This window comes from Montipora capricornis, chromosome 9 (assembly GCF_036669925.1).
Source record: "Montipora capricornis isolate CH-2021 chromosome 9, ASM3666992v2, whole genome shotgun sequence".
Taxonomy (NCBI): Eukaryota; Metazoa; Cnidaria; class Anthozoa; order Scleractinia; family Acroporidae; genus Montipora; species Montipora capricornis.
The window spans coordinates 44713309-44727715 of NC_090891.1; the positions used below are offsets into that span (position 1 = coordinate 44713309).

Consider the following 14407-nt stretch of genomic DNA (forward strand, 5'->3'; position numbering starts at 1 on the left):
TAATCCGAAAGCTTGAGTTAACAGCCAATTCTTCAAAATAAAAACATGGCAATCAAAGCTTCCCAATTGCGGGCCAATGCTAATTTCCGCCCCTCAAATTATGTCAGTCCTGCAAACTTTGGGTGAGAGTAAGTCACGTTCGACATTATAGTTTCGTTTTGAATCCTTTTTTTTTTCATACCATGTTTCAATATCTAATAAAAAAATACTCTCATAAAATAGGTAGCACCATGACCAAACCAAGAAATAAACAAGGAAGCAAGAAAACGAAGGTTTGCGTGTCAGAATTTTTGTGGTGTACATTATGTCCTTTACAATGCTCACGTCTGTGTTAAGGAGTGGGCTATTTTAGGCAAATCTTCAATCTTTGTCTATTGTTGTGTTTATTTCTTTTATGCGTTTTTTTTTCTGATTTACTTATTCAGTTTTAGGTTCCTAAGGCAGCCTGACTCGTCGCCGATTCAGTAATTCATGTTGTCTTTGCAAACGAGCGACAACTTAGACGTGGAGAGCTTACTTTGTACCGACATCCAAACACCGTGCAAACTCGAGTGGTTGTTGTGGTTTATTCTGATTGATTCTGCGCACTGCAGCTATTTTTCTCACAGGTTACGCGCAGCGAACAAGTATGGGCTTGTACTTTTGAAAATACCGCTCTTGCGCTCCATACAACATAATTTTATTACATAATTTTGCTTGTTCTGTCAAATTCTAAACACCGTGTGAAGGAAACGGCATAAAAATAACACTGATATCACTGCAAAATACAATCTCGTCGAAAATAGAAAAATTCCGCCCGGATCATTGAAAGCCCCTGGAGAATATCTGTTTTCTGTCTGTGAATGGAGTCGCGCCTTGCATAAATCTTGATAGGCATTTTCGGCCAGGCAGGCTGCGGTTTAATGGATGCGTGTTGAAATGCAGAGAAATTGATGTTCTAGTTTGAGAGGGGAAAGACGCACATATTTATTTTATACGGTAGCTCTCTTTTTCTGCGAGCTGTACTTAGCTTGACATCTCATTTCTGCCACATATCGTGACATCTATGATCTTGAGAAATTGAATTCGAGGAGGAAAAACTAAAATTTACAGTGAACATCTGTTGGAAGATTGGTGTCTTTTGTTAGCTTTAAATTTTGAAGCATTTCAACTCCGAATACAGTAATTTTCGATCTTTTTCTACTTTCTCTCAACCCAGAGCTGAAGAGGTTTTTATTTTGCTAATAAGAAAGTAGCGTTTGATCAAATTTGAAAAATGCATTTGACACGATCTAAATAAATAGTTTTAGCCACGCCAAACAACGACATTTCCGGTGCAACAAATTTGCTTCGTGTGATTTTAGGGCATTCGTCTCTTATCAAGTCCGAAAAATGGGTAGAATTTCATGTTAGTTTCAATCTTAAATGCTATGTTGAACTTTCAGGAGACTGACATAAGCTTGTTATCAAAACTTTGTCGCCTAGTTTTTCAAGTAGGTGATGCGAATATACTTCATGATATCGACTCTTCACTCAGTCATGTTTTGACTCGAAAAATCGCAAAATGAGCAATAACGAAGATTAAAATTAAAGTCCTTCAGCTTTCCACAGAAAATTAGGGTTTAAGGAATGTCGTGCTGTTCCTTATTGAGCGCGGCTGTCTAAGAGCAAAGTTCCCGGAATGAGTCTATATGTTTCGTCTCTTTCGAAAAGGAAATAAAGCGGCCTCTCTGTCCTCAGTTGTGTCTAACAATTTCTTTCAAAACATTAAGGGAAAGATAAGATTTTCTACTCTTCGTGTTAAATAACCAGACCACATCGCACGGTTATCGTTTGCAATGCTCAAGTTATTCGTCGTTTTAGTAGTAGATGCTCTGAGGGATTTTGAAGTCGAAATATTTTAGGGATAAATTTCTGGCCGGCATGCAGACAGTCACCACACGTGTATCAGTGTCACGGACCATTCTCAGATATCAATTGGAATTTCGCAGGTCTTGCTCTTCTCAAAGAGCAAAAAACCCTCTGCAAGAGTGTAAAATAGAGCTTTGAATTTTTATGGAGATTACCTCTGCAAATTCAGCGCAACAAAAACGTTCCATTTTCACCTCAAGTTGCCGGCTTAGGCGCAGAGTTTTGATGCGTATCAAAACCTGTATCGGCTTAATAAAGTAGTATCGATTCTCATTGACTATCTCAAGAATTGATCTATAGCACATAATAACTGGTAATAAAATAGCATCTAAAGCTTCGGAAGAAAGAGCCGTCATTAATGTGATGCAGAGGTAAACCTGCTCTCTCGTCGGCAATAGCTAAGGAGTAACATCGCTTTCAAACGCGTGGCTGCTTGATCGATTCAAACGCGCGTGTTACAGCTGTTTCACGGGCGATGAAAACTGAGAAAAAACGTTGACAAAAACTCACCGCTTCCAATATTAGTAGCAGGAGCAAAATGCCTTTCCAAATTCCTCTCTTGAGAAGTAGACATGCTGCCATGATAGTCGCTTGAACACTGGAGACCAATAACCTTCAAACTCGAGGCGATTCCGATGGATGGCCAGCCCGTCTCGATTTCTCACCCTGCGTTAACGAGCAAATCCTACGGATATGGACAGATGAAAGTTAATGTGTCACTGCGCAAACAACTCCCCGCCGCTCAACGGAAGTTAACGTGAGCTGCGCCCTTGCATTGGCTGGGCGACTGACCGCAAAAAGACCTATTGTGTCTCACACTTAAACCATACGGGCCAGGTCGGTCTATTTTTCCAAGGAAACAACTTTGTGGTGTTTTCAAACATCTAACGGAAGCTCGCGCCCTTTACTTACGTCTGTTTTATCCAAGCTGCCACGGCAAAGCCAAGGACGAAGTATCTTTTCCAGACAAAACACTGTAATAGGCACGCAAGAATACCGAAACGTTGAACATTTAGACGATAGGGGAATCCGAGATTTCCAGCCCGATATGTGGACCCAGAGATTATGCTCTACATTGATAAAAAACACTTCTTGATAAATAGATGACGTAAGGTCAAGAGAACGTTCGTGTGCTGATCGATCGTTTCCGCTGCTGCTACATAAGCCGGTCTGGCTGCTATAAACATGATTTAGAGGATATTTTTCTTAAATTAAGCTACTTTCAAAAATGCCGTACCACCCTCACATCCACTAAGTAGCCATTCGCAATTCGGTGTTTGTTTTTCGTACGTCATTGTCTGGTAAAATACTGTAACCTCAGTTTTCGACGGTCAGCAATCAAAGTTCAATCCCTCTGTACACAAAACCCGATCGGGCCCTCTGTGATTCTGTTATGTTCAATAACAAAGTTTTAGTTTTAGAGTCGCGTACAGATCTCTCCATCAGACTTTCGGTTTTAAAATATATGAAAATAGAAAGCACTCAAAGAAGAAAATACCTGAGATGGAGAGAACAAAACAAAATTGGTTGAAACAAATCATTTGGTTACATTAAATTTGTTCTTCTTTTACGGTAATCCAGTACAAATAAATGCAATTTATTCCTTACGTTGCATGGCGTGGAAAGGTTTCCAAACCGCAAAAAACTAATCTGTTTTGCCTTGATAACTCGTAAACATTCCTCGTCTGGGCGTTGAAGGGTGCAGAGATAATTTGTTAGATGTTGAGCGAAAATTAGCCACAAGTAGTCCTAGGTGGCCTTCGCGGAACAACAATACTTCGTCCATTGCTGTTATTACAATGTGCTTCGCTAATCACCGCTTTGTTTAGATAGTAGTACGTTACAGTTAAAGTAATAAGCGTCAATTCTGTTGAATATTAATGACGCAAACGTCTTGTGTGGCTGCAAAGCGTCGATAGCGCTCTTGCCATGATATTTATTACCAGAGAACTCGACCGGCTTCGTGAGTTCAGTGAAGATCACTGTTTATGGCGTTGTTACGATTTGCGGACAAAATATGGCGATATATTATTTGCTTTTAGCAATGGAATGTTTATAGCGGATAGATTATCCAATTCTTTATCCAGACCCATTTGCACAGCCTCAATGAATGTGTAGTCGGTTATCCCAATATTCATAATCCGTTGACCTCTCCCTTTACAAGGGATTGTTAAGTGAGCTATCTTTTGCTTCGTTGTCGTCTCAAACACACGGTTAGTAAAAGCGACAAATCGGTATTTGTCTTTCAGATTTCCCACATTCTTTTCCTATACCTATTTAGGAATCGCGTTTTCCAATGCTCTTTCGCGTTAATAATATTATTGTTAATTTTGACAGTCTCTTTTTTCGACGCGTACCTTGTGATGACCCACGTGCGAAATGGTACTAAAAAAGCACCGCTTTTGGTTGTTTCCGGCATCGTTTTGTCAAGGTTATATGCTCGTTTTTCGTGCTCAAAACCTGAGAAAGTAACTTCGTAGTTGATCGTTAAGAACTGAGTGGGGCTCTACTTTACTTCATGTCATGCTGATAGCCTGAGAGGTCGCCTTTGCCGAGAACGAACTTGAACTCACTTGATCCGATCGAATCTGATTAAAGCCACCCCCTTCTTCTCTGCTCTTTTAATTAATGCCATCAATATTTATATCTTCGATAACCCATTAGATAGTGAAAAAAAAAGTTGAGGTCGGATCAGGTAAAACAGATTGATGAGCGACACTTCACGGACACTCATTTGAACGACGACTCTCATTACTGAAATATCTTGCATTCCAGAGCCACATAATAAATACTTTGGCAGCTCTCTGTCTTCCACTGTTTTAAACATAGTATCCTAACGGCGTCTTTCACAAAGTGACCTGTCATCGAATGCTTATAGCCCTGGCCAGACGATGTAGTTCATTTTAATTTATTTTTTAAAAACATGATAAAGCGTGTAAGGCAAGTTTCTTTGCATGCTCAGTCTCTTTGGGGACCTGAGCTGTGTGGCTGTTTTTTCGGTTTGCGCTGGGAGCGATTGCATTAAAACCCCGCGAGTAAGAACCTTCCATTTTGAAATTTAGCCCAACCGGTTTTTACATAAATGGTAATTAAGAGAAACTTAGGCTATTTAGGTTCTTAAATAGGTTCTTATTTTCAGAAGGAAAAAATTACGTTGTCGATGCAGAATTAAGCGATATTTGGCCTTCGCCCCCTATGCAGCAGCCAGATTTTCCCTATCCCTTATATAAAATTTGAACAAAATTTAAATGCAAAATTAAAACACTCGCATAAAAATGACTATAATAAGTAAAATCAAGAGATAACATGAATCTTCAGAACATCACCATGCATGTACATTTACTTTTAAAATTCCTCGCCCAATTACAATTTAAACTGAACAGATTAAAATGTTGTCCCGTTGGTAACAATAAATGAAAGTGCGGAACTCGCGGACGAATGATACCATAATATTCTGTTAATGTGCACATCATCTGCTCTAACCTAAAGTAATGCTCCTCTTACATGAAGACGACGTGTGTAGTGAACTCTAAATGCCAATTGATCTTATTTGCCAAAGTGCACACCGTTTTTAGATTTTGGAAAATAAGAACTTGTTTCAACTTTTAGGGTCAACAGGTTCTTGTTTACACGGGGTCTAACTGACAAATTTTAGGCTAACTGGTTCTTAAAAAATAGGTTCGTACTCGCGGGGTTTTACTGCACTTGATGAAGCGCCTTACATCGAAAGGGAGGAAAAACAATTTTCGCTGAGATCTTTCTCATCGCCTTCCGAAAATTCTCAAGTTATCAGTATCATCAGTTTTTCCACTAAGCAATCGGCCAAACGAGCATGCAACCGTCAAAAATGGTCTCAACTGTCTTTGCTCTGTGGGATTGAAAGACTGCTCCTATTTCGCACCTCTTGTTATTATTTGTCCTTTTCGTAAATTTTAGGCTCAGTTTACATAGAATTCAGTCTCGGTTTCAACACTGTATTGTAACAATTATTTCTTGTACTCTTATTCTATATGAAGTCGAGAGAGTCAGTCTACTCCATTGATGCTATCAACACGAAAATGACTCACAGGAAATTGTCTTCTACGTATACCACTTGGTAGAACTGTGGTAAAGTTTGCAAGCATTCCTCGACAACGAAGTGTTCGCGATTCCTGGTTTCTTGCATTGTCGGAGTTATAGTGCCGTATTTATACATGTTCGATCAATTTTTACTGCTTCAAATTGTTTCCAGGAATCGTAGTTGTTTGGCCTTTATTATCGCTATACAACCATACTGGAGATGTTTCCTGCACAAACTTTTAAGGGTCTTTCTAAGGCACCTGAGTCTAATGTCTTTTTACAGTATCTTGCTTTAATACTTCATGAAAAAATCCAAAGTAATTACTTTGGCCAATCAAAAAGGGCGGAGACAATTCAGTAAACCAATCAAAACTCGAAGTAATTATACGTAGTCGACACAAAGCGCGGGAAAATGTGCACGCGCCAAGCAACGATTGGTTTGGTTTCGCTTCTGATTGGTTGGAAAAATGGCGCGAGAATTTTGAACAATCACTGACTGAAGCAAATGCAAAACCAAAGCAATTTGCTAATTCCTTTCGACACTCGATTGAAAACCGCCCTAAACTATCATATCATTGCAATGGTACGAATGGTAGTTACTTATCAGGAGCCATTATTTTATGGGCTCCTCAAGTGATCTATTTCCCACGATCTTGCTTTTAGATTCTAATCATTTGTTCGCACAAGACACCCGGTTTTACGTTTGTTTAATCGGTTCTCGTGTCTGTTTACACTTGCTGTGATTGGTTGATATCGGTTGCGCAGGTCTGGTTTAAATTTTGCGAATATCTTTGGAAATCATTGTACACACACAGAGTGAAATCCTTGGCCAAAAGAAAACACTGAAGAAAGAAAGAAAGCCTTAAAAGGGGTCACCGCCTAAAGTTGGCGTTTGACCAATGCCGGAGTGTCATTTGCTGTCAACGACTCTATTGCACTTTTGAATAGGTTCCATCTTCGCTAATCCCGGGTCATGAAAAATCAATCGGCCCTTTGATCCAAAGCTCTCGTGGCGCTTGATTGCCGGCGCCACTCTGAGAATCGGGGGAATATAAGCTATAAGCTACTCATTGCAGACGTCACAACGTTTCTCCGATTTCTTCTTCTTCTTCTTCTTCTTCTTCTTCTTCTTCCTATTACTTGGCTCGATCTATGAAGATGATTCTTCCATGTGGTCAGGGTTTCCAAAAGACATTAACATTTCCATAAAACATTCTTTTAAAAAAAGATGACATTTTTCGGTTTTAAAAGTGATTATTAAATTTTCAATCTCGGATAATGCATTTCGCGTGCTCTACTTGGTTCACTCAATCTCGTTTACCATGTCATATACCTTAGTTTGACCATATATGGTAAATGATTGCGCTAAGCTAAATTGTTTTTCGCCGAAAAGCGAAATTTCTCTCTGAATAAAGCCAGAAAAGAAAAGAAACTTTTTTTGTGGAAAGTTTGGATCAATTCCGACGTTTAGAAGTACGCGAAAAGGCAAGAAATGTTTTTGTGATGAGCATACATCTGTCTGACCTCAAGGTGTATTATTGTCGCTCGGATTTTCTCGCCTTGAGACTGCTTTTGACCTGTGCGGTATATATGTTGCCGGTAAAAGCCGTTCTCAGGTTGAATCCCTTTTTACCTAGGTTAAATTGGTGATTCTCATTTTACTGTACGGTTGAATGCGCACTCAGATGAAATGAAGAAACTTTTTTTGAAGCCTAAATTAAGTCTAAAGAAAAATTAGGGTCAGGTGAGGATAAGTTTTAGTTATTATACAAAGATATCAATTGACTTATTATACAAAAGTAAATAATCATAAAAGAACTGTGTTGGGTTAAGTATATTCGTCGTTGTAGTGTTATAGCGAAGACCGGCACAGGACTATAGATCTGGAGGGTCGAGATCGGGTGCCGGTGAGTGCATAATACCGGTTCTTTGTTCCCTTACTGTGTTGTAATGTTGAGACTGAATGGATAAGTGTATGAATACAGAAACCGATGAGATGATACGCAACATTCAGAAGATGTGTTGAGATGCGTAAGACAGAGCTTGAGGGAAAATCCTTTTGGGGGGAATGCATTACTGCTTTAAACCAAGTAGAGGGCATATCCAACCTTAGTAAAATGAGAATCACCAATTTAACCTAGGTAAAAACGGAATCAACCTGAAAACGGCTTTGACCGACAACATATACATCCATTACTATCATACCATTAATCACGATTTGAATCAAACGTTAATGATCACAAAAAAAGTCTGGCATGGGTGACTTAAATCTCATGTTAGGTCAATTCAATATCCGTGAAAACATTTGGAGTATTTCAGCTCGTAGTGTTCAATGAGACAGCTTCCAACAACTTGTTTATCAACGGCTCTCCTGAATCACTGTCCTTAATATAAGGATTGAGCTCTCCTAAGGAGGTGTCGATGGAACCTAACCTCTGCTGGGAGTCTAAATAGACACGTTTTAGTTTCGTTTGATTACCCTTTCAACTGAACGCCAATGCCTTTTGCATGTCCAAACAAAATACCTCTTCTCAATAATCGCCAAATTAACAGTAGAGCCGCTTCAGTTCCGTCCAATGTAATGGTTCTGCTCAACTTAATGCCGATGATTTCCGTTTTATGTATCGCTGTTTGTTTTGTGAATACCAGTTTCAAGTTTTATAAATACGAACGGGGCGAGATTTCCCCACAGAAATGGTGAGATTGTCAGACTGTAAAGAGATGAAATGACTTAAAGCGAGCGTAAAAATACATTGTCAAATATAGAAATGAAGATCATTAAATTATCAAAATACTATGGAATCGTGGAAAATATAGTTGTCGTTATTTCGTTAGTAATGCAGTTCATGATTGACAAGATCACTCATGGTGGCCTAAAAAGTTTAATTAATTGATGACCAATGAATCTTTAATTTGTTTAGTCTTTTCCGGAACATGCCAAATTTGAAACGGGTAATGTGATTCAGTGTTAAGTATTGTTGATTGTATTTAGTAGCAAAGTTTTCAAAGTTAAATTTTAAATTTTCATCAACTCCTCTTAGCTTTCTAGATCAAAATACAATACATAAAACTATTTCATCTTGTATGCGGGCGTCCTCAAGCTAGAATGGAAAAAAAAACCTTCCCCAAAGTGCTCAGGCAATGGCAAATCTAGGAGGCCTGAATTAAAGAGATTGGACGCACTCTTCAACCCTAAGACGGCTTAAATTACCGAAAAACTCAGAAGTTAGCATTTTACTTTAATTGAGTTTCCGAAAATACCTTGCGTTGTTTCACAATCGAATCCCAGTTTCTTTAATAAATAATGCCAACAGTTTTGTGTGGAGCATTCAAACCAAGAACAAACGCCTTTCAAGGGATGCCGATGAAAATTGGGGCCGGGTGGAACCAGATGACAGCTTCCCCCTTCAATTCGTTCTGCCCGCTTTTAACCACAAAAAGCCGAGATCAGAAAGTGTCTTACGTCGGAGACGATCAATGATGAGTCGCTCTTTTGTTTCTTGTAATAGCGGCAATCAAGAGTGTTTACTCCAATTCCGGGTGTAATCGCAGACTTTGTAATCGTGCGTAATTAGCTCATATAGCCAATCACGAACTTGCGAAGCATCACATGGTCCGCTTCAATGGGATCTTCTCTGGCATATGATTAGTCTTCATAGTAAGTTAGCTTGCGAAGAAAAGGATTCTTGTATACGTATGGGTTTTAGTAAACACGTAAGACACAAGAGATTTTTCGGTATTAACCTGAAGATAGTAACCAATATATAGTTAGTCGGATTAGATTAGTCCTTGAAAGAATCGGCTTGGAAATGATTACGCCAGGGGGTCCGACGGAAATCACACAACGTGAAGACTGTGTTGCACATCTTCAAACGGCCCGCGAAGTACCTCATAATTGGGTTTCGTCATGTGATTAAGTACTTATAATTGTAACTGTTTTTCTTAAAACTAAAATTGAAGCGCTCTATTGTCGTATACACAAGATTTACTCACTATAGCTTCCTTCCTACACATCGCCACAAAAAATCTTTGTTCTTTGCATTGGTAATTTTCCGTGCCTAAAGGAAGTTGATGTAGAATGGGCGAGACAATATCGACCTTTAGCCCTGAGAGCGGAAGGTCAGCGAATTTCTTAAAAGGCCCGCGGAGTACCTCACAATTGGGTTTTGTTATGTGATTAAGTACTTACAATTGTAACTGTAATTGTAACTGTAAGGTCGAGGTCAGCGAATTTCTTAACTCTTTCCTCTGGCTTCCCCCCACACATCGTGGAAATTCGTGATTAACCTCGAAGCCCCCCCCAGTCTCAGAAATTTTCGGGCAAAACGCTCAAAATTCGGGCAATAAAGAAACGATAAAAGATGGAATTAAATATATATAAATAAGGCAAAAACATAAAAAAAGAGTACTTGAAAGTATAAAAATATTACTTCTGTAAGTTAAAAGACATTAAAGTCCATGTTTTGAAATAAGTCCTTGCGGTTGATTTTAAAACATTTGAATTGCTCGGTTGCTGATCTGTTGATCGCTGGCATTTGCTGCAGTTCTCGCCAAACTTTCGCGCCATTTTTAAGGCAGCGCGAGAGATCAAAGATGAAAGAAACTTTTAGTTCGAAGTTTCTTCGTGGTCTGTACCATCGACTCTTTGGGGGACGCCGGCATTCGAAACTTTTCCAGATCAAAGGGACCTTTAAGGTGAGTTCACGCAGCCTACGAGGCTTCAGGTAAATATTTAATTTAGCGTTAGCAATTTATTTTGCATAAAATTTATGTGAGGTTCTAAAAACTCTTTGTTTCGAATACGTACAGTTTTATGACTTTTAAGGAATAAACGAATGTTTAGGGAGTAAAAAACGGATTTCAACAATCAAACATTTCGGCACTGTGTAATTTTTTCGGGCAAAAAGGACAGACATTTTTTTGTCGCGAAGCTTTGATTTGATTTGAACTCATTTGCATAATGACTAGGGGAGGGGGGAGGGGGAATAACTGGTAAAATTACTCAAAATCAACTGCACTGCAGTGAGTGACACCAGGGGCTCCGTTTCTCTAAAGTTCCGAAAACTTTTCGGGCCCGAAAAGCCATGTGTGAAACTGTCAACCGCTTGTTTTGGAAATCCGATCTTTTAGCATGTTTTCAAGGTAACAAAAGGAAAAATCACTGTGAAGTTTGACTACTTAAACCCTGTCCGTTCTTGAGCTACAGAGGGAAATGTGACACCTGAAAACGGTCCGTAAAGTTTCGGGAATTTCGAGAAACAGGCCCCAGTTCTTCCAAGTGCGCAGACTCAGATAGAAGCCTCGAATTCGTGATCGACGTCCTGCTCACCCGCAGTGCGTTGGTAATTCTATCCCAGCAGTGCGAGAAAAGTGCAAAAAAAAACAAACAAACAAACAAAATCATCATGTAAAGGATATAGCGACTTTTTATAAAGGAGTGAGACAATTATCAATTATTGGATAAGGCATTAGCGAGGATTGTAAAAACTGATAACTCAGAAATTGCAATATCATGCGAAAGAGGAATCTAACGATTGATTATATCTTGTTCACCAACACAAGTGCTTATCAAGAGAAAGAGGCTATCGTAATTTTCCCTGCCATTGATCTGCTCGGCACAACGCTCTCTGAATACTTGACGTGAAGGATGCACGTGCTTCGCACGTGTTATTTAACATGCTTGCGCATAATCAATTTAATCCGGTTCTCCGCTTTCTCACGGAGAGTGCAGTGATGAACAACTCTACGCTTGATCAATGCATCTTTCTTCTATCAGCTCGATTCGCTTGGATTACGTCAAGTTTGAAATTGTTTCTTTAAGGTAAAAATTGATGACTCCGCTTTATTTGAAATCCAAATATCGGTAACAATCTGGCCCTGGTTGCTCGAGGCATGATTACAGCTAACCGGCAATAAATACCATGGAAACCTGTAGGTATCGAGACCTCTTTTAACCAACAGTTAGTGCTCACCAGGCTTCGAGCAACCCGCCCCTCATCTCTTCACATTTTGAATTTTAACTAACATTCCACAGCTTTTAGCGACATTTGATCATTTTGACTTATAGTTTATGTGTTGACATAGAAGACTTACATTCAGAAAAGGTTTTAAAGTCTTCTTTACACACATCACCAGTATGTTCTAGATTCCTACTTTACGTTAAACTCGAAATGTAGAATTAATAGTTCGTCATCAATAATTTCATATAATACCTTACATATGCACAACGTCTGTTAAATCCATGGTGAAGAAAGATGTAGCACACGAATTTTCAAACGAAATTTTTATGCAAACTGGAGGAGGTGACTGTTAGTTCAGCTAGTTAAACTCAGTCTTCAACTGAGAATTATTGTTGTTCTTGGTGGGTTGCTACAACATTATTGTTGCTGTCAAATCAACGGAGATCTCAATGTTCTTTTTTACTGAAACGGCATTGACTCCCATTTGCCTAACAAATCCTTGCAGATCCACTAGAAATTAAAATTAAACAGAATTATTTTATCTCACCTGCAGACGAATCCGCGTAGCTCTGGTTTTTATAATGAGAGACAGAGAAAACCATGCCTTGCTTCTTCTGCGGAACACGATATGCTACTCAATTCTAAGAGACATTCCAACCCTCCTGTAGACAGATCAATGTATTCTGTCGGAGTTTAAAAAGTGCCCTTTGTGTCGATTGTACGGAAATGCTTGTCGCCACTTGTAGCTGAGCGAACTCTTTGTTTGAGCTTTGGTTGTGAAAACATCATTCGTGACTTATGACAGTGATGGATTTGTAACTGAGAAAATCCTTCCTTCTCAGGAAAAGAAATCGCTACGTTGGTCACGGGACGAGTTGACCTGCCTCCCTTGAACATCCGTACATTACGCATGCTCCTTTCTTTCCCCTCCTCCTTTGAGTCCCCCCTCACCCACCCCCTTAATCCCATACTCACACAGGCGAGCTCAACCATTCATTGCACGGGGGGTGGAATCCCCGGGGGTACTCCCTTATATGGGCTATATCGGTATGTGTGGCCTCAAAAGGTTCACCACTCTGGTCGGAAATGGAGTATGGTTTGCTTAAGTCTTGAACTGGGTATGTTTTTTTTAGTTTTTATAGGAAACTACTTTCTTCATAATTAGGCGATAAGTCCATCAATAAAAGCCTTTCTCAAATTGTTGAGCCAACCGTGTAACAGTTGAAAAAAGGGTATCAAATTTTGGTCAGGTCTGAAATAGGGTCGGGAAAATCGTAGATTTCGCTATGAAATGGGGTAAGGGTTTCAGGGGGAAGCCCCAGCCCACGGGGGTGGAATACTCCGTTATATAAGAAGTGCTATTAAGTGTTGCGAGACTAATCATTGCGTCTAAGTAAACATGTGGTTTAAAATAAATCATGGATTGTGCGTGTCACTTTCATCATCAAACGAAACCAATTGAAGATTCCAGAAGGTATCTATCGACATCATTAATTCTCCCTTTGACAGTCCAGCCTACATCAGGCCTACAGAAGAGTGCAAATACATGCCATTAAAATAACATTGGGAATAGCATGCGGCACTGATAAAAAAAGGGTTAAAGGGTTTAGAAAAAAGCTGATGAAGATTGGTCACGATTTTAATTAGCTAATTGGTTTTTCCTTTAGCCCAGCCCCTACCCACCCCCTGTTACAAAAACACCCACCGACATTTTAACAAAGCCACGTGGTTGGTCCAAATAACGAGCCTTCTCATTGGAAGAAATGAATGGAAAAGAGACCCCAATTACTGACACTTCGAAAAAGCGATCAATTTCGTCATATGAAGGTTCCGTGGCTGCAATACTCTTCCAAGGATATGTTCGAAGAAACAGACGTTTTCCACACCTTGATCAGTGTTGCCAAAACAAGCATGTTAGGTTTTTTTCCCACGATATAAACTCTACCTTTTAGTGTTGTGGGAAAAGGAGATGATAGATGGAATTTTGGAGAATGGAATGTTATTTTTCCTCGAGTCCATAGACCACTCCCAAGACGTGAGAAGGCTGACAGATGACCTTGATTAGGTAAGTTAATGCAAAAATCCAGTCTGAGCGTTCGGAGTCTCATAAAGCAATGTTTTAAAGTCTGAAGTGCGAAATTCTGATCTTCTGTCATCCTGTTTTGCCTTGCTCTTCTTAACACTTATTGTGTCAACTTCATAACTAAACAGTCTTGAATAAAACATTGAACAGGTTCATATCTTTCCAAATGAGTAAGATACCTTTAAAACTGTACTTCTGCCCGTTTTAATAATTTTACGCTTAGAGGAAAATTTCAAAGTTGGCGCTTTTGGGTTACGCTTAGCCTCCCTCAAGAGGATACGGCGAGAAAAGCTAAGAAGAATGATAACTGTAGGCTAGGAACTTAAACTTAATAGTGAACTGCCGTCTTCGTCTCTGGTTGAAAGCGTCTGTGATCAATTATAACTTTTCGCAGCATATTGTTATATTACAGAAA

At 39.4% G+C, this 14407-nt stretch overlaps 1 protein-coding gene across 3 annotated transcripts in view; it reads right to left on the reverse strand.

Moving 5' to 3' along the window:
• Positions 1-4380, reverse strand: part of LOC138015712 (mucin-22-like) — a 25643-nt gene extending 21263 nt beyond the window's left edge. The window contains exons 1-2 of one of the 3 annotated variants that reach the window (XM_068862824.1): positions 4248-4380; positions 2401-2575 (exon numbers count right to left, since the gene is read on the reverse strand). In XM_068862824.1, coding sequence (XP_068718925.1) covers positions 2401-2472 — 72 coding nt within the window. In that variant the 5' untranslated portion in view covers positions 2473-2575; positions 4248-4380. Of the gene's footprint in view, positions 1-2400; positions 3739-4247 lie in introns of those variants that run through there. The other 2 variants (XM_068862823.1, XM_068862822.1) reach the window with 2 other exon arrangements.
• Positions 4381-14407: the final 10027 nt, after the last annotated feature.